The following is a 19,301-nucleotide window of genomic DNA, read 5'->3' as shown; positions in this document are numbered from 1 at the left end:
AGATATTTCTGTATTTCATTTTCAATACATTTCACAAATGTTCTAAAAATCATGTTTTCACTTATTCATTATGGGGTATTGTGTGTATAAATGTTTTATCTATTTTGAATTCAGAATGTAACACAACAAAATGTGGAATAAGTCAAGTGGTATGACTTTGTGAAGGCACTGTATAATTAATTTAAATGTCCAAAAATGGATATAGCAACTAAGGATTCCATCTTTAATTCAAAACCCTTGATTTTATAGTGGACAGTGCTCTTTGAACTTAGCTGTTACTTGGGGCTCTATTAAATTAGATGTGCTTTAGTTGACATCCGCATTGCGATTGTTTAGGCGGTGTCGGAGGTAGAACTGCATTAGAGCTGTCAAATCCACAAGCAGCTCCTGGCATTATACCTAAATCGGACATTGCCAGTGGCTGCACCGAGTTGCTTTAATAGAATTCCCATGTAGCCTTGTTTACAAGTTCGAACACTGGAATTCTTGATTATGCTGATAGAAATCATTATTTCATTGGATAATTGTAAATTTGAGCGTCATTGTTTCTATATTACCTACACTTTCTCATTCTGAACTTGTATTGCGAGTGTGATAGGTGTGGCTTCGTAACAATGATCAAGAGCAGCTGCTCACCGATTTGACAGCTCCAACGCAGTTACACGTCTGACCCTGCCAAAACATCAGCTTTGCGGGTGTCGGCTATCGCAGGTATATGCTTGGTCTGATTGAATCTAGGCCTTGATTTTATAGTCCCAAAGTTGTCTCTTTTGGATTAAACCAATAAACGACACCGCTGAAAATAAATCTGCATTTGAAAACACATTGAGAGCAATGCATTGAGCTGACTATAGTTCAATGAGCTAGTTACACGATAGTTGTCACCCTTGTGCCAAGATTAGATGTTGTAATGAGTTACAGACTCAGTCTTTGGACAGATGGGTTAATAGTATCGTTGAGGGTTTTGATAGGAAGTGTTTCAACATCTTGACTCAGTGGCTTAGAGCCCACATCACTATGCAAATGCATTGTAACACACCCCCAAAAACTCAACAAATTCTAATTTAAATGAGAGGGTTCAATGAGTTGATTATTTTTCCGTTGTCTTTGTGTGAAATTCTTTATATTCTGTCATCAGCCAAACACAATGGCAGACAGCCAGAGAGTTGCACCATATTTATTTTATAATTAGTCTGTGTTTGTTTTGTTCCACAACTATGCCGCTAATCTACATAAACAGATGCCAGTGCTGCCGTCTGTCTGTGCATGGATCCAGCTTTTAGATTCATTAATATGACCAATTGTTTGTTTGTCTATCTTCAAATACCTTTCTGGCCATTATCTTCCCAATGTGTTGACTTGTTGTTTGCAGTAACAGACTGAACATTAAGCATGCAATTAAAAATTATAATTTGGTCAAATATCTTGCACTCAAGTGTCCATATTCTATTCTCAAGCGGTACACTTTCCCCTATAAACATGGGAAAGCTACTAGACCAAATTAGACCAAAGCTATTAAACCAGCCACAATTTGTACAAGATATGGTACACAATGCTACGAATGGGCTGTTTACCCAGTACAATGTCACTTTACGTCTCTCAGAGAAATGGAAGCCACTTACAAACTGATACAACTACAAACAAACAAAAAAAGCCTGCTTAAGACCAGACACCTCAGTTTCACTACCCACTGACTACCACAACAAGATATGAGTCAACCATGAGTCAATCATTCAACCAATAATGAAAAACCTGATAATAGGGCTAAACATAGGACATTTAATTAGCAACGGTCCAATACAACAACCAGATTACATTGCTGGATGGCATGTTTTCTGTTTATCAGTAAAACTGATATTAAACATGACAAAAATCCCAAACAAATTCAAACGACCTAAGGATTCCAATACAAGCTAAAGGCCTCACAGTCTACAAGGCTTGATTGAATTGTTTGTGCAGACAGGCAATTGTTCCATACTCCATATGCCTGCAGTAAAAAGGGGAATGTGTCACCTTCAGCAGGAGCTGTAATGTTCAGCAATGTTTTCATCCCAGTGAAACTGACAGTTCACACTAAAGTCTAACTCGATGTTACAGCCATTCACAGTGGGTTGGCAATGTCAAGTGCATCATTGGTGTGTTCATACAGTCACTTTCCCTCTGAGCCACTCTTCTGGAAATGTTTTGTAGCTGACAGAATTCTTCAACACATCTAAAAACCTTCACCCAACCATGCTAATTAGTTGGCTGGACAACTCCCATTGGAGTGGTGGCAGAGATTGCACCTTCCCACTTCATTTATTGTCATGTCCTTTTGGGCTGTAGTGTGGATGAGCTGGTGATCATCTGGGTTAGTATTTGTGTGGCAGGCCGTTGTAGTTCCTGTCCCTCAGGGCCTGGTCCACCGTGAGGATGTAGGAATCGATGGTGCTCCTCATCTCTGCGGTAAAGGGGTCGAAGGAAGGTCGCTGGGCCCCCCCAGAGCGTTTGAAGTGTCCGTCCTGGTTGCTTTTAGCACACATCAGCCTCTCCTCCATCATGGTGGCGTTGAGGAACAAGGTGAGGAGGCGGAGCTGGGGGAAGAGCGCCCTCTGCAGGTCCTCGTAGTGTACTACCAGCAGGCGACGGCCAAACTGCAGCCAGCTCAGAGCGTGGGACGCCCACCAGGGGGCGTAGCTGTCAACAAACTCTGGCCATTCTGAAGTAAACAGAGGAGAGGGGGGAAATAGGTAAACGTTATATACAAAGGTATGTGGACACCCCTTCAAATTAGTGGATTCAGCTATTTCAGCCACACCCGTTGTGTATAAAATTGAGCACACAGCAATGCAAACTCCATAGATAAACATTCGTAGTAGAATGGCCTTACTAAAGGGCTCAGTGACTTTCAATGTGACACCGTCATAGGATGCCACCTTTCCAAAAAGTCAGTTCATCAAATCTCTGCTCTGCTAGAGCTGCCCGGTCACCTGTAAGTGCTGTTTTTGTGAAGTGGAATCTTCTAGGAGCAACAACGGCTCAGCCGCAAAATGTTAGGCCACACAAGCTCACAGAACGAGACCGCAGAGTGCTGAAGCGCGTAGAATGTAAAAACCGCCTGTCTTCAGTTGCAACACTCACTACCGAGATCCAAACTGCCTCTGGAAGTAATGTCAGCACAAGAACTGTTCATCGGAAGCTTCGTGAAATGGGTTTCCACGGCCGAGCAGCCGCACACAAGGCTGAGATTACCATGAACAATGCCAACCGTCAGCTGGAGTGGTGTAAAACTCATTGGACTCTGGAGCAGTGGCAGGAGGACCGAGCATGCCACCATTCTCATCGACGGGGCTGTAGTGGAGCAGATTGAGAGCTTAAAATTCCTTGGAGTCCACATCACCAACAAACTAACATGGTCCAAGCACACCAAGACAGTTGTGAAGAGGGCACGACAAAACCTATTCCCCTTCAGGAGACTGAAAAGATTTGCATGGGTCCTCAGATCCTCAAAAGGTTCTACAGCTGCACCATCGAGAGCATCCTGACCGGTTGTATCACTGCCTGGTTATGGCAACTGCTCGGCCTCCGACCACAATGCACTACAGAGGGTAGTGGTATAGAAGTCTGCCATCCAGAACCTCTATACCAGGCGGTGTCAGAAGAAGGCCCTAAAAATGGTCAAAGACTCCAGCCACCCTAGTCATAGACTGTTCTCTCTGCTACCGCATGGCAAGCGGTACTGGAGCACCAAATCTAGGTCCAAAAGACTTCTAAACAGCTTCTACCCCCAAGCCATAAGACTCCTGAACATATAATCAAATTGCTACCCAGACTATTTACATTGCCCCCCCTCTTTTAAGCTGCTACTCTCTGTTATTATCTATGCATAATCACTTGAATGACTCTAACTACATGTACATATTACCTCAATAACCTCGACTAACCAGTGCCTCCGCACATTGACTCTGTACTGGTACCCCTTGTATATACGTAGCCTAGCTATTGTTATTTTACTGCTGCTCTTATTATTTGTTACTTTTATTTATTTTGGAAGGGGGGGGGTATTTTTTTTTAACTGCATTTTTGGTTAAGAGCTTGTAAGTAAGCATTTCACTTTAACGTCTACACCTTTTGTATTCGATTTGAATTGAAAAGCTTCACCATCTGGCAGTCCGACAGATGAATCGTAGTGCCAACTGTAAAGTTAGTGGTCTGGGGCTGTTATTCATGGCTCGGGCTAGGCCCTTTAGTTCCAGTGAAGGGAAATCTTAACACTACAGCATACAATGACATTCTAGATGATTTGTGCTGCCAACTTTGTGGCAACAGTTTGGAAAAGTGCCTTTCCTGTTTCAGCATGGTAATGTCCCCATTCACAAAGCGAGGTCCATACAGGAATGGTTTGTCGAGATCGGTGTGGAAGAACATTACTGGCCTGCACAGAGCCCTGACCTCAACCCCATCAAACCCCTTTGGGATGAATTGGAACGCTGACTGCGAGCCAGGCCTAATCACCCAACATCAGTGCTCGACCTCACTAATGCTCTTGTGGCTGAATGGAAACAAGTATCTGCAACAATAGTGGAAAGCCTTCCCAGAAGAGTGGAGGTTGTTATTCCAGCAAAGGGGGGCAACTCCATAGAGCATGGCGCTCGTAACGCCAGGGTAGTGGGTTCGATTCCCGGGACCACCCATACGTAGAATGTATGCACACATGACTGTAAGTCGCTTTGGATAAAAGCGTCTGCTAAATGGCATATTATTATTATTATTATTATTATGCCCATGACTTTGGAATGAGAAGTTCGATGAGAAGGTGTCCACCCAGTTTTGGCAATGTAGTGTATCTTATCAATGTGCAATGTGTGGAGACTATGCTGACATCTCACATCCAGAGTCTATGCAGCAGGTATAGCACCTGATGTGAACATTTGTCACTCGTCATGAACGGCTGTTTGAAATAGACTTTTGTTCAAGGCAAACAGTTTACCAAAATCCCAAAATCTCATTGTGTTGTTTGGATATGCCTTAATCATTTTGCATTCTTTAGTTGCCACATAACCCCCAGTCCATTTCCCTAAACACTGAGCTGTGCTTGTTGTGTGGTGTTACCTTTGCTCCTCCACTGTGCGTCTGTGGCATAGCCCAGGTGTCCAGCACACTTCCTGTTGAACTCTGCCATGAGGGAACGGTAGGGGTTCCGGATCAGCAGGATGGCAGAGTCAAACATCTCTATTTCTCTCTGCCCACTCTCATGTGTCTTAACACAGATGCTACGCCCACTCTTCCAGTAGTCCTTCTCCCCTTTGAAACCTGGTAGAAAAACCCAAATACCCAAGATGATCAAACATCTGAAAACGTATGCGTCACAGAGCATTCAAGCTGTTATTGCCATTTGTAAGTACTGTACAAGTGCATTCATTGGAAATTCTCTATGAGAGCTCCATGGTATAACAAGTTTTAGCGCATACTTAAAAACATGCAATGATACATTTCAGTAGAGAAACATCAAGCATTCACAGTATGTGCTATTATCCATCACAACACCTGAGCTGTGTTCACAGACTCACCTCTATTGTAAAGTGCGCTATCGAAGTAGAAGCTGCCAGTATAGTAGCCCGTCACGAGCTCAATCAGGTGGCGTACCCAGGTGTTGCCAGCTCCGGGGAAGCTGGAGAGAGCCACCAGGGAGGTAGACCTCTCAGGCAGAAATGTCCTCTCTTTGCACCTAGAGTCTGAATGAGGCAGAACCAGCAGGGTTGAACATCGCCATAAAACACGCCATTGATCTATCCCTGAGATACTGTATTGTAGCATGCTATTGCTAAGAGTTTAATTACAGTTGCAGTGAAGTCCATATTTTTTTTTTATGGTTGAAAACTTGGACTGTAGTATCGGTGAAACTAAAGGTTATTCAAGGCTCTCACCAAGTACAGGTGTCTGGTAGATCTGGTAGTAGTCTTGGTCAGACGGGGAAGTGGAGATGGAGGCATCAGTGTGTTCTGTGCCATTAGTCTCCAGACATGGCTGGTCCAGTGGCAAACGTTGACTCAGTCTAAACAGAAACGAGGCCCAGACGCAGTAACAATGTGGCTTCCTCAACACAGCCAGTGGAAGCTCCTGCAGTAGAAACCGAACCAGGACCATTAAAAACATCAGAGGCATAACTTCAAGCAGTAATTTACAGTGCAAGGAATATGACTGGTCACTCATTCCTCCTCTGGTGGATTGGGTGTGATTTTCCCTTGGGTGACATGATAGGTGGGTTATATAAGATGTCTGAACCACTCCTGCTCCATTTTCTTTGATTCCTTTTTTTCTAAAGTTCAGATGTTTTTTGCACAAGTTGTCTTAGTTTTTTCCTATTCAATATTGTATAGCCCCAGTATAGCCCCATCACCTCCATACAATATGGAATTACAATTTCTATCGAGACTGACTCTGGAGAGAGGCAATTGTGTTATATGCTGGTACAGTTCTCTTCGTTTATTGACACTGGGCACTGGAAGATATGCTAATGTAAAAACACACAAAGCACAAAAGTACACACCCGTACAGAGGGAATAGGCTAAATCAAATACACTATTATCATCACTTAGACACGGCTGTGATATATTCTTCTAGCCATTTGTGTGTAGAGCAGAGCAGAGCAGAGGACCACCTCACCCAACATCCTCGGCCCACTACAATTCGCATATCACCCCAACTGATCGACGGACAACGTAATCACCATTGCACTGCACACTGCCCTATCCCACCTGGACAAGATAAATAGTTATGTAAGAATGCTGTTCTTCGGCTACAGCTCAGCCTTCAACACCATAGTGCCCTCCAAGCATTATTACGCTCAGGGCCCTGGGTCTGAACCCCTTCCTGTGCAACTGGGTCCTGGACTTCCTGACGGGCCGACCCCAAGTCGTGAAGGTAGGCAACAACACCTCCGCCACGCGTGCTCAGCCCCCTCCTGTACTCCCTGTTCACCCATGACTGTGTGGCCACACATCTCCAACTCAATCATCAAGCTGCTGACGACACAACAGTGGTAGGCCTGATTTCACACCTTGATGAGATAGCCTACAGGGAGGAGATGAGAGCCCTGGCAGAGTGGTGCTAGGATTATAACCTCTCCCTCAACGTCAACAAAACGTAGGAGCTGATAGTGGATTACAGAAGACAACAGAGAGAGCACGCCCCATCCACATCGATGGAGACGCAATGGAGAGGGTCAAAAGCTTCAAGTTCCTCGGCGTGCACATCACTGACAACCGGAAATGGTCCCTTCACTCAGACAGAATGGTGAAGAATGTGCAACAGCTCCTCTTCAACCTCTGGAGGCTGAATAAATTTGGCTTGGCCCAGAAGACCCTCAAAAACTTCTACAGATGCACCATTGAGAGCATTTTGTCGGGCTTTATCACTGCCTGGTAAGGCAATTGCACTGTCTGCAACTACAGGGCTCTCCAGAGGCTGGTACGGTCAGCCCAATGCATCACCAGTGGCACACTGCCTGTCCTCCGGGATATATACAGCACCCGGTGTCACAGGAAAGCCAAGAACATCATCAAGGACCTCAGCCAACCGAGTCAAGACATGTTCACCCCGCTACCATCTAGAAGGCGGAGACAGTACAGGTTCATCAAAGCTGGGACCGAGAAGCTGAGAAACAGCTTCTGTCTCCAGGCCATCAGACTGTTAATCAGTCACCACTAGCCGGCCTCCCCCAGTGCCCTGAACCTCAGTCACTGTTCTAGCCAGATGCACTGTCAACTGTTCGACCTTATATAGACAGGTGTGTGCCTTTCCAATTTATGTCCAATCAATTGAATTTACCACAGGTGGACTCAAATCAAGTTGTAAAAACATCTCAAGGATGATCAATGGAAACAGGATGCATATGAACTCAATTTCGAGTCTCAAAGCAAAGGGTCTATATAATTATGTAACTAAGGTATTTCAGTTTATTTTTATTTTTATAAATTTGCTAAAATGTCTAAAAACCTGTTTTCGTTTCATCATTATGGGGTATTGTGTCTAGATTGATGAGGAAAACATGTAATTTAATCCATTTTAGAATAAGGCTGTAACGTAACAAAATGTGGAAAAAAGGAAGGGGCCTGAATACTTTTTGAATGCACTGTAAATATACTATATTCTATTCATGGCTCATTCTACATAACTACTCCTGTACACAACTTTCTATTCATATACTGTTCACACTGTATATACACACCATTATAAGTACATGTACAGTACTAGTCAAAGGTTTGAACACACCTACTCATTGAAAGGTTTTTCTTTATTTTTACTATTTTATACATTGTAGAATAATACTAAGGACATAAACTAGGAAATAACAGATATATAATCATGTAGTAAATAAAAAAAGTGTTAAACAAATCAAAATATATTTTATATTTGATTCTTCAAATAGCCACCCTTTGCCTTGATGACAGCTTTGCACAATATTGGCATTCTCTCAACCAGCTTCATGACCTGGAATGCATTTCAATTTGAAAAATGGCTCTGACAGAGAGTGCTGCCTCGCTTTTAGTCCTTAGGAAGTGTTGCAGTATTTTGTCGTTTTATGTATTATTTATTACATTGTTATCCCAGAAAATTAAAAAAGTTATTACAGACAGTTATTACAGAAAAACTATAGGATATCAGAGCGGCGTCAACTTTCCAGCACTACGACCAGGAATACGATTTTCCCGAAGCAGACCCTTTCTTCGCACCACCCAGGGCATTTGAAATTATCCCAGAGGACGACCCAAAACAACGACACTGGAGGTGAGGGAGTCGGAGCGGTCTTCTAGTCAGACTTAGGAGGCGCGCACACCACCCACCGCTTCTGAGTATATAACTCGCTAATGTCCAGTTCCTAGATAACAAAGTAGACGAGATCAGGTCAAGGATTGCTTTCCAGAGACATCAGGGATTGTAACGTACTCTGTTTCATGGAAATATGGCTCTCTCAGGATATGCTGTCAGAATCAGTACAGCCACATGGATTCTCAGTGCATCGTTTCGAAAGGAATAAACATCTCTCCAGGAAGAAGAAGGGCGGGGACATATGTTTCATGATTAACGACTTATGGTGTAATTGAAACAACATACAGGAACTCAAGTCACCACTCATTTCGTTCACTTGACCTAGAATTCCTCACAATAAAATGCCAAACGTATTATCTTCCAAGATAATTGTCTATGGTTATTGTCACAGCCGTGCATGTCCCCCCTAAAGCAGACCATGATGGCCCTCAAGGTACTTCATTAGACTTTATACAAACTGGAAACCATATATCCTGAGGCTGCATTTATTGTAGCTGGGGATTTTAACAAAGCAAATTTGAGGAAAAGGTTACCTAAATTCTATCAGCATATTGACTGTAGCACTCGTGCTGGAAAAACACTGGACCAATGTTACTCTAACTTTTGGGATGCATATTAGGCCCTCCCCCGCCCTCCTTTCGGCAAATCTGACCACGACTCCATTTTGCTCCTCCCTTCCAATAGGCAGAAACTCAAACAGGATGCACCCATGCTAAGGACTATTCAATGCTGGTCTGACCAATTGGAATCCACGCTTCAAGATTGTTTTAATCACGCAGACTGGGATATGTTCCGGGTAGTCTCTGAGAATAATATGGATGTGTACACCGATACGGTCACTGAGTTTATCAAGAAGTGTATAGGAGATGTTGTACCCACTGTAATTATTAAAACCTACCCTAACCAGAAACCGTGGATAGATGGCAGCATTCGCGCAAAACTGAAAGCACGAACCAAGAACCATGGCAAGATGACTGGGAATATGGCAGACTACAAACAGAGTAGTCGTTCCCTCCGCAAGGCAATCAAACATGCAAAACGTCAATATCGAGACAAAGTGGAGTCGCAATTCAATGGCTCAGACACGAGATGTATGTGGCAGGGTTTACAGACAATTATGGACTACAAAAGAGAAACCAGCCACTTCGTGGCCCCCGACGTCTTGTTGCCAGAAAAGCTAAACACGTTCTTTGCCCACTTTGAGGATAAAACAGTGCCACCGACGCGGCCAGCTATCAAGGACTGTGGGCTCTCCTTCTCTGTGACCGACGTGAGTAAGACGTTTAAACGTGTTAACCCTCGCAAGGGCATCCCTTGACGTGTGCTCAGAGCATGTGCTAACCGGCTGGCTAGTGTGTTAACCAGTTGGCTGGTGTGTTTACAGACATATTCAATCTCTCCCTATCCCAGTCTGTTGTCCCCACATGCTTCAAGATGGCCACCACTGTTCCTGTACCCAAGAACGCAAAGTTAACTGAACTAAATTACTATCGTCCCGTAGCACTCACTTCTGTTATCATGAAGTGCTTTGAGAGACTAGTCAAGTATCATATCACCTCCACCTTACCTGTCACCCTAGACCCACTTCAATTTGCTTAATGCACCAATAGGTCCACAGATGATGCAATTGCCATCACACTGCCCAATCACATCTGGACAAGAGGAATGTAAGAATGCTGTTAATTGACTATAGCTCAGCATTCAACACCATAGTACCCATTAAGCTTGAGGCCCTGGGTCTCAACCCCGCCCTGTGCAATTGGGTCCTCGACTTCCTGATGGCCCGCCCGCGTGTGGTGAAGGTATGAAACAACATCTCTACTTTTCTGATCCTCATCACAGGGGCCCCACAAGGGTACGTTCTCAGCCCCTTCCTGTATTCCTTCACCCATGACTGAGTGGCCATGTACGCCTCCAACTCAATCATCAAGTTTGCAGATGACACAACAGTAGTAGGCTTGATCACCAACAACGACGACACAGCTTACAGAAGTGGTGAGGGCTCTTGGAGTGTGGTGTCAGGAAAATAACCTCTCTCTCAACGTCAACAAAACAAAGGAGATTATCGTGGTAGCAATCACCTATCCACATCGACAGGACAGCAGTGGAGAAGGTGGAAACAGCCATCACTAGCACAGAGATGCTGCTGCCTATATACAGACTTGAAATCATTTGTCACTTTAATAAATGGAACACTAGACACTATAATAATGCCAATTTAACAATGTGTACATACCTTGCATTACTCATCTCATTACTCATCTCATGTATATACTGTATTCTATATTATCTATTGCATCTTAGCCTATGCTCCTCTGACATTGCTCATCCATATTTTTATAGATTCTTATTCCATTTCTTTACTTCGATGTGTGTGTATTAGGTTTTTGTTGTGGAATTGTTAGATATTACTTGTTATATATTGCTGCACTGTCTGAACTAGAAGCACAAGCATTTCGCTACACTCGCAATAACGTATGTTAACCATGTATATGTTACCAATAAAATTGGTTTTGATTTGGAATTAACAGGTGTGCCTTGTTAAAGGGACATTTTTGGAATTCCTTTCCTTCTCAATGTGTTTGAGCCAATCAGTTGTGTTGTGACAAGGTAGGGGGGGGGGTATACAAAAAATAGCCCTATTTGGTAAAAAGACCAAGTCTTTATTATGGCAAGAACAGCTCAAATAAGCAAAGAGAAACGACAGTCCATCATTATTTTAAGACATGAAGGTCAGTCAGTCCAGAACATTTCAAGAACTTTGAAAGTTTCTTCAAGTGCAGTTGCAAAAACCATCAACTGTTCAGAAGAGACTGCTTGAATCAGGCCTTAATGATCGATTTGCTGCAAAGAAACCACTACTAAAGGACACCAATAAGAAGAAGAGACTTACGTGGGCCAACAAAAAAAGCAAAAAAAAAAGCAATGGACATTGACTGGTGGAAATATGTCCTTTAGTCTGATGAGTCCAAATTTGAGATTTTTAGTTCTAACCGTCGTGTCTTTGTGAGATGCAGAGTAGGATGATCTCCGCATGTGTGGTTCCCACCTTGAAGCACGGAGGAGGTGTGATGTGTGGGGGTGCTTTGCTGGTGACACTGTCAGTGATTTATTTTGAATTCTAGACATCCTATACCAGCATGGCTACCACAGCGTTCTGCAGTGATACGCCATCCCACCTCGTTTGCGCTTAGTGGGACTATCATTTTTTTCAACAGGACAATGACCCAACACATCTACAGGCTGACAATTGCTCAGCATATGTGGGAACTCCTTCAAGAGTTCCCATATGTGGGAACTCCTTCAAGACATTCCAGGTGATGCTGGTTGAGAGAATGCCAAGAGTGTGCAAAGCTGTCATCAAGGCAAATGGTAGCTGCTTTGAATAATCTAAAATCTAAAATCTATTAAACACTTTTTTGGTTATTACTTGATTACATATGTGTTATTTCATAGTTAGGATGTCTTCACTACTATTCTACAATGTAGAAAATAGTAAAAAATAAAGTAAAAACCCTTGAAAGAGTAGGTATGTCCAAACTTTTGACTGGTACTGTATACTATATATTTAAATTCCTGTCTCTGACATTGCTTGTGTAACGGATGTGAAACGGCTAGCTTAGTTAGCGGTGTGCGCTAAATAGCGTTTCAATCGGTTACGTCACTTGCTCTGAGACCTTGAAGTAGTAGTTCCCCTTGCTCTGCAAGGGCCGTGGCTTTTGTGGAGCGATGGGTAACGATGCTTCGAGGGTGACTGTTGTCGATGTGTGCAGAGGGTCCCTGGTTCGCGCCCGGGTATGGGCGAGGGGACGGACTTAAAGTTATTCTGTTACATTTGTACTGATATATATATATATTTTTTAACTGCACTGTTGGAGTTAGAAGCACACACATTTTGCTGCACCTGAGATAACATATGCTAATCTGTGTATGTGACCAATAAACTTTGATTTGATTTGATTTGACCCAACTGATGCACCCATTCAGCGGGAAGGACTGATTCCAGAGCCCATCTATTTCTCCTTAGAGGGACATTAAACCTTAAACAGTCAAATGGTGTTCCAGGCGCTCAATCACACAGAGCCACGCCATTCCCATCTCCCATCTCCAGGGAGCAGAGACAGAGACAGGCCATGATCGATGATACCTCACTCCTAGGTCTGTGTGAGGAAGACTGGGGTCTGGGCTGGTAGTGAATATGAAATAAATGGTTCAGTGGTTTTCAGAGTTTCTTTTTGGGAACAGAATCAAACCTTATCTGTGCAGGTCTCGATGCAGGTCTGTGAAGTGGAGTTTGGTTGAAAGGAGTAGACAGGGAAGGTGTTGGTGGTGTTCTTTGGAACCTTGAAGCAGCCACCGTAGCGAACGTTTCTGACTAAGAGTAGAACAGAGGTATGCAGACATCAGACCACACCTTATAAACATAGCTACATTCCTTGAATGTATTTCTCTGTTTCTCTGGACTGGTAATGGCAAATGATCTACAAGCATAGTCTTAAACTGCCAAGCTTAAAGGAAACATTGGCCATAGAAATCTATCTATTATCAACTTAACAAATTGCTAAATCAAATTATCACATCAAATTGTATTTTGTCACATGCTTCGTAAACAACAGGTGTAGACTAACAGTGAAATGCTTACTTACTGGCCCTTCACAAAAATGCAGTGACATGTTTAAAAAATAATAGAAAAATAGAAACAATAACACGAGGAATAAATACACAATGGGTAATGATAACTTGGCTATATACACGGGGTGACAGTACCGAGTTGATGTGCAGGGGTACAAGGTAATTGAGGTACATATAGGTATATATAAAGTGACTAGGCAATATGATTTCTCTCCCAGGCAGATACAGAGAGACTCATCCATGCTTTTATTACAAACAGGCCTGACTGCTGTAATGCTCTCCTGTCTGGGCTACCCAAGAAAGCCATTGGCCATTGCAAAGCATACAGAATGCTGCAGCACACATTACACTGGTTTCAAGGTCTCTGCACTGGCTGCCTGTAAGTTTAGAATTCATTTGAAGATTCTTCTCACATTGTGTTGCATTCCATGTCTGAACTGTGCTGTAGAAATAAAGCTTGATGTGATTTGATTAGGCAACAGGATAGATAACAAACAGTAATGGCAGCGTATGTGATGAGTCAAAAGACAATACAAAAAGGGTCAATGTAGATAGTCCGGGTAGCTATTGGTTAATTACTCTCTGAAGCACCTTGCGATCAGATGCCAAGCAGTTGCCATACCAAGAGGTGATGAAACTAGTCAAGATGCTCTCAATGGTGCAGCTGAAGAACCTTTTGATTATCTGAGGGCCCATTCCAAATCATGAAGTAGATGTCCTCCACCAAATTGAGGTTAGTGTTAGCTGTTCTGATGATCATAGGAAACGATTGCGGAAACATTACGTACAAAAAAAGTTAAGATCAGCGCAAAAAAAATACACAAAATAGCATAATTGGTCAGGAGCCCGTAAAATGGCCGCTATTCCTTCCAGTGCCATGCTTGCATAGTGCATAGTTCTCTGGCTATGGCTGATATAATGTACAGTAAGCATTAGTAAAGCACTGGTCTCTCTTGACACTGTTGGTCAACGCTCACGAGATGTGGTTCTGGGTTCAGAGATTAATAAAGTTTTACTGCCGTTCAATCAGGCAGTGCTCTATCCAGATTGAATGTACTTACATTTCCTCTGTCCTGGGAGCTGTTCCTCCACCTTGTAGATGGAGAGGCGACCCACACCCCCACAGGGGACTCCTCTCTCGCCCCTCTCCCCCCTGCAGACTAGGCTACAGTCCTCCTCCTGGGACCGCGAGCTGCTGATGTGGTTACCACAGTGACATTCTGCTCCGTACTCCAGACCTGCAAATCGGTACCCACTGCAGAGAGGAGACAAGCACATATGTCACACACACACACACACACACACACACACACACACACACACACACACACACACACACACACACACACACACACACACACACACACACACACACACACACACACACACACACACACACACACACACACACACACACACACACACACACACACACACACACCTCAGTGCCTTAGCCCAGGGCTGTCTTTAACCATCATCAGCCTTGGGATAATTTGCCCCAAAGGACACCAGATTGCATAACCCCAGGCCTCCATGTGAATAAATACTAAACATTTTAATTGAATCAATCAGGGCAGGCAGTGGAGAAGCACAGCATTCATTGCTCTGTGGTGCTGGCTGGTAACAGTTTTCACCATTGACTAGATCACAGTAATTGCTCTGGGTGGATGATGGAGGTCCTTTCTAATCCCAAGGGCGACATGAGTCATCCTACCTCAAGTATCTTTATCCTCTCTCCTTGGAAAGAGAGGACCTATTCAAAATGACCTTTTTGCATTTGCTTTGAGCGCCACCAAAAATTTCCCAGACTTTTATTTGTGCTTTATTTCAACGATGACAGCTAAAAGCATGACTCTACTCTCCATGTGGGTGGAGGAAAGGCTGAGCAGGCATAGGATTCTGGTAGAATATCCTCCCAGCAGTCCACATTGATTGATTCTGTTTGCTTTGGCTATTTGTTTTTGTGGCAATCATTTCCTGTGTCTAAACGTACTGTGGGATATTGCACTGCTAACTGTTTTGGCATAAAATAATTTATACAGTTTTGTCATTAATTTGAATGTATACTAACACCCCTCAAATACCCATTATATCTTATTCTGCATCTCTAACGCAGATCTGGCCTTCCACTACACACACACACACACACACACACACACACACACACACACACACACACACACACACACACACACACACACACACACACACACACACACACACACACACACACACACACACACACACACACACACACACACACACACACACACACACACACACACACACACACACACACACACACACCACCACCATTCTTCCCCATTGGAACACAGGATCTATTCATCCCAGCGACTGAGACAGAATAATTAACCAAAGAGCCGCAGCTTTCCATGGTTCCAGACTCATTACCTTTCTGAGCAGGTGTCTTGACACAAAGAGCTGGTCATTTTGCGCAGGTCATACAACACGGTTCCCCCCAGCGCTTGATCATTGGCATCATGCATGAAGCAACCCATGTAGGTTCCTTGCCATGTCAAAACAAAGCAGTTAATGAAAAGCCATATTATATCCATTCAAAGAACAATATTAATAATTTATTACAACACACTATTGAGAAGTGATGGTAATACAGGTTTGCCGTGGATTTTAGGCTCTCAGTCCTGTCACTGAGTCTGGAACAAATACTATTTAAACCAGGTCTGGTATGCAGTCAGCGGTTAAACTACACCTATGTTGGCAATAAAGTAAACAATGTTGCAGTGGGTAGGTGGTACCTTTGTGCCTGGTATTGCTTTGTAGGGGACCCCTCTGCTCCTGTGTGTCTGGCATCAGACCGTGGAACCAGCGGCGGTGCAGATGTTGGACCCTCAGGTGCCGGGATGTGGGCCAGTGCCGCCCCATCTTGATGCCCATTCCACCACCCAACATGGCCTGGGGGGCTGCCCATCTGGAGCGCGTCCTCATGTCCAGGCCAGGGGCAGCCCTCACGGCTGTGGGAGGTGCTGGCAGTGCCATGAGAGAAGAGAGGCTGGCGCTGCCTGGTGGCTGGGTGGTCCTCAGGGTCAGGCTGGAGCGCTGCAGCAGCAGAATGCTCCCTGCCATCAGGTAGGCGATACCCAAGAAGAGGAGGAGCATGTGAGCTCGCCGCAGGAAGCAACGCAGCTTGTAGAGGGGCGTGGCCATTCCCATTGTCCAGCTGGTGGCTATCTGATCCTTAGTGAGCCACCATTCCAGTGAGAGGGGTGAGGGATCTACAGCTTCATTATAACCCCATCAGTCCAGTGACAGTAGGTAGGCTACCTGGCTGCAGCTTCAGATGGTTAATGAGGCTCCACGCTTAATAGCCATGCCTCTGGACAGGAGACCAAAAAGACCACTGTGTAATCAGATCCCTCAGATGAGTCACAGCAGCGCCCGACTTTACAGTAATCTCCAAGGCAACAGAACAGCCAGCAAACTAGTTAGTTTCACCTAGGGCAACAAAATAGAAGCAAATAAGATTTTAATTGGCAGAATATAATTATCTTTGTATACAACCCCTATAGAATATACAAGGGCAACGTATATACAATAGCTTTGTGGATTAGATCTACAGTTAATTTTGGCATTTGTATTTCTGTTCTAGAGCAGTGAGCATAAAGTAATTTCCCTTGCTATTTGTTGTTTGTCTTTCCTGTGAACCTGGTGTGCCATTATATCTGGTGTCAGAGGGTGTGTGGGAAGAGGTTATCTTCCTGTTAGCTACAGAACAGTTTCTTAGCTTTACGCTTGTCTTGGCTTAGAAAATATCCATCATTCTGCCTCAATTACACTGGCAGCATGACAGCATCACAGCACCATCTGTATTATGTTCTTGTTTCCCTGACTTTCCTCAGTGTGTTGGTACATTTGTAAAGCTCCACAGACATGAGTTTGTGAACCATCTTTTGACGATTTGTACCATATCAAACCAATTATGTTTAAGCGGCAACTCGGATTGAGAGTTATGGAAATGAGTGATTTTCAAAAGCATTTTCAATTAGATTTGTGACCCACATCAAAAGCATTAAAGGGATAGTTCACCCAAATTACAAAATTACATGTTGGTTTCCTTACCCTGTAAGCAGTCTATGGACAAGGTATGACAGCAATCCATGCTTTGGTTTTGTTTCTCTGGCACTGTTTCCAAATGCTAACGTTTTAGCATTTGTGGCACAAATCCAATGCAAATCCAATGCAAGTCATAGTACCTACAGTATCTTAGCATTTTCAGGTACCATGAATTGGATCTATGTCACAAATCTTTAAATGTTTTGGAAACAGTACCAGCTGTAAACAAAACCAGGTTAAGGAAACCAATATGCCATTTTGTAATTTGGGTGAACTATTCCTTTGAAAGTAGTAATGCTCTCAGATAACATGTTAATATCTGCCTGCTGCTTCCAAATCTAAATAAAGTTCCTAATAGATTATTTCACTAGATACACTATTACCACAGTGGGAAATTATGACATGATAAAAGTGTCTTGAGGGGGAATATTTATGGTTGGCTCCAATGAAACAAGATTCTCATAGCACACAAGTGACCCGATTTTAGAGTTTTATCTTTCAAAATATGGATAAATCAATGGCTTTACATGAGCAAAAATTGTGGAAGAGTGCCTGCCCTGGGAAGAGTCTGGTTGGGGGGGGTATTGACTCGTGTGCTTTGCTCCAGTGGTGTCAAACTCAATCCATGGAGGGCCTAGTGTCTGCAGATTTTGGGGTTTTCCTTTCAATTAAGACCTAGACAACCAGGTGAGGGGAGTTACTCATTTGTGACCTTATTTCATCAATCAAGTACAAGGGAGGAGTGAAAACCAGCAGCCACTCAACTTTCAGTGGAATGAGTTTGACACATGCTTTAGTCGCTTCACAGATCTCCGAGACCTCTGCTCCTCCACCTACACAGGTTAAACTCTACCATGGAGATTGGAGAATAATGTGATGCAGGAGGGTGTTAAAAATAATAAACTCTTTTCAGTATTTTGGTAATGTATAGCAGTGAATGAAGTGTTTAGCTGTGACCTGTAACACTCAAAGAGAGTATAAGCCAGTTGGAAATCGTAAGGGCCTTCTACGACTTCAGAGCACACGAGGATGCTGGCACCATAATTTGGGAGGACGGGCTTGTGGTAATGGCTGGAGCGGAATTGGTGGAATGATATCAAACACATGGTTTTTATGTGTTTCATGCCAGTCTATTCGCTCCGTTCCAGACATTATCATGAGCCATCCTCCCCTCAGCAGCCTCCACTGCTTCAGAGAAGGCCGAAGGATTTATAAAAAGGACTTCAAACTTAAATTTAAGATTTTCTATCATTAAATGATATTCTGATATAATTTCTTAAGTTTGTTTAGGAAAAGGGAAGGGTTAACGCTGACGCAAAAACAAAAAGATCCAATCAGGATTTTTATTTGATGGTCTCTAGGGAGAAAAATCTACTTAGCTAAGTTGGATAGGCTCTCAGAATCTAGACAGAAGGCATCAGCCAATCTACTGTATTTGGGCAGAATTTTGGAGTGACAGGGAAATCTCAAATGCCTAGAAGGCCGAGAAATGTAACTCCTGAGAGCATGAGAATTAGCTTAGTTTTCCAACAGTCTACCTAGCTTTTCTTTGTAGTGCGCGGCTAGGAGCATAGGTGTGATGCGACTGCAGCCATAAGTGTTATTGAGGAGAATAAAGTAGTAAAACATTTTTTTATGTGTTTTGAATCATTTGGAACAACAGCTGATGAAACTAACACCGTAAAAAGGTGAGCAAAAATATATTGGTGTTATTTCCTGATAGTTGCTGGTTGAAAATATAATCTACCAAAGAGTTTTGGATTTCC

The 19,301-nt window shown here is 43.4% G+C and overlaps 1 protein-coding gene across 1 annotated transcript in view; it reads right to left on the bottom strand.

Annotated features, from left to right (window-relative positions):
* Window positions 1-801: 801 nt before the first annotated feature.
* Window positions 802-19,301, bottom strand: part of LOC124000597 (WSC domain-containing protein 1-like) — a 31,487-nt gene continuing 12,987 nt past the window's right edge. The window contains exons 2-9 of the mRNA XM_046307092.1: window positions 16,221-16,917; window positions 15,856-15,970; window positions 14,505-14,698; window positions 13,065-13,186; window positions 5,907-6,099; window positions 5,550-5,714; window positions 5,092-5,292; window positions 802-2,698 (exon numbers count right to left, since the gene is read on the bottom strand). Coding sequence (XP_046163048.1) covers window positions 2,352-2,698; window positions 5,092-5,292; window positions 5,550-5,714; window positions 5,907-6,099; window positions 13,065-13,186; window positions 14,505-14,698; window positions 15,856-15,970; window positions 16,221-16,635 — 1,752 coding nt within the window. The 5' untranslated portion in view covers window positions 16,636-16,917 and the 3' untranslated portion in view covers window positions 802-2,351. The remainder of the gene's footprint in view (window positions 2,699-5,091; window positions 5,293-5,549; window positions 5,715-5,906; window positions 6,100-13,064; window positions 13,187-14,504; window positions 14,699-15,855; window positions 15,971-16,220; window positions 16,918-19,301) is intronic.

Source organism: Oncorhynchus gorbuscha, linkage group LG16, assembly GCF_021184085.1.
Source record: "Oncorhynchus gorbuscha isolate QuinsamMale2020 ecotype Even-year linkage group LG16, OgorEven_v1.0, whole genome shotgun sequence".
NCBI classification, from domain to species: Eukaryota; Metazoa; Chordata; class Actinopteri; order Salmoniformes; family Salmonidae; genus Oncorhynchus; species Oncorhynchus gorbuscha.
Note: the sequence above shows the minus strand (reverse complement) of the source record. Positions and strands in the feature narration are given on the sequence as shown.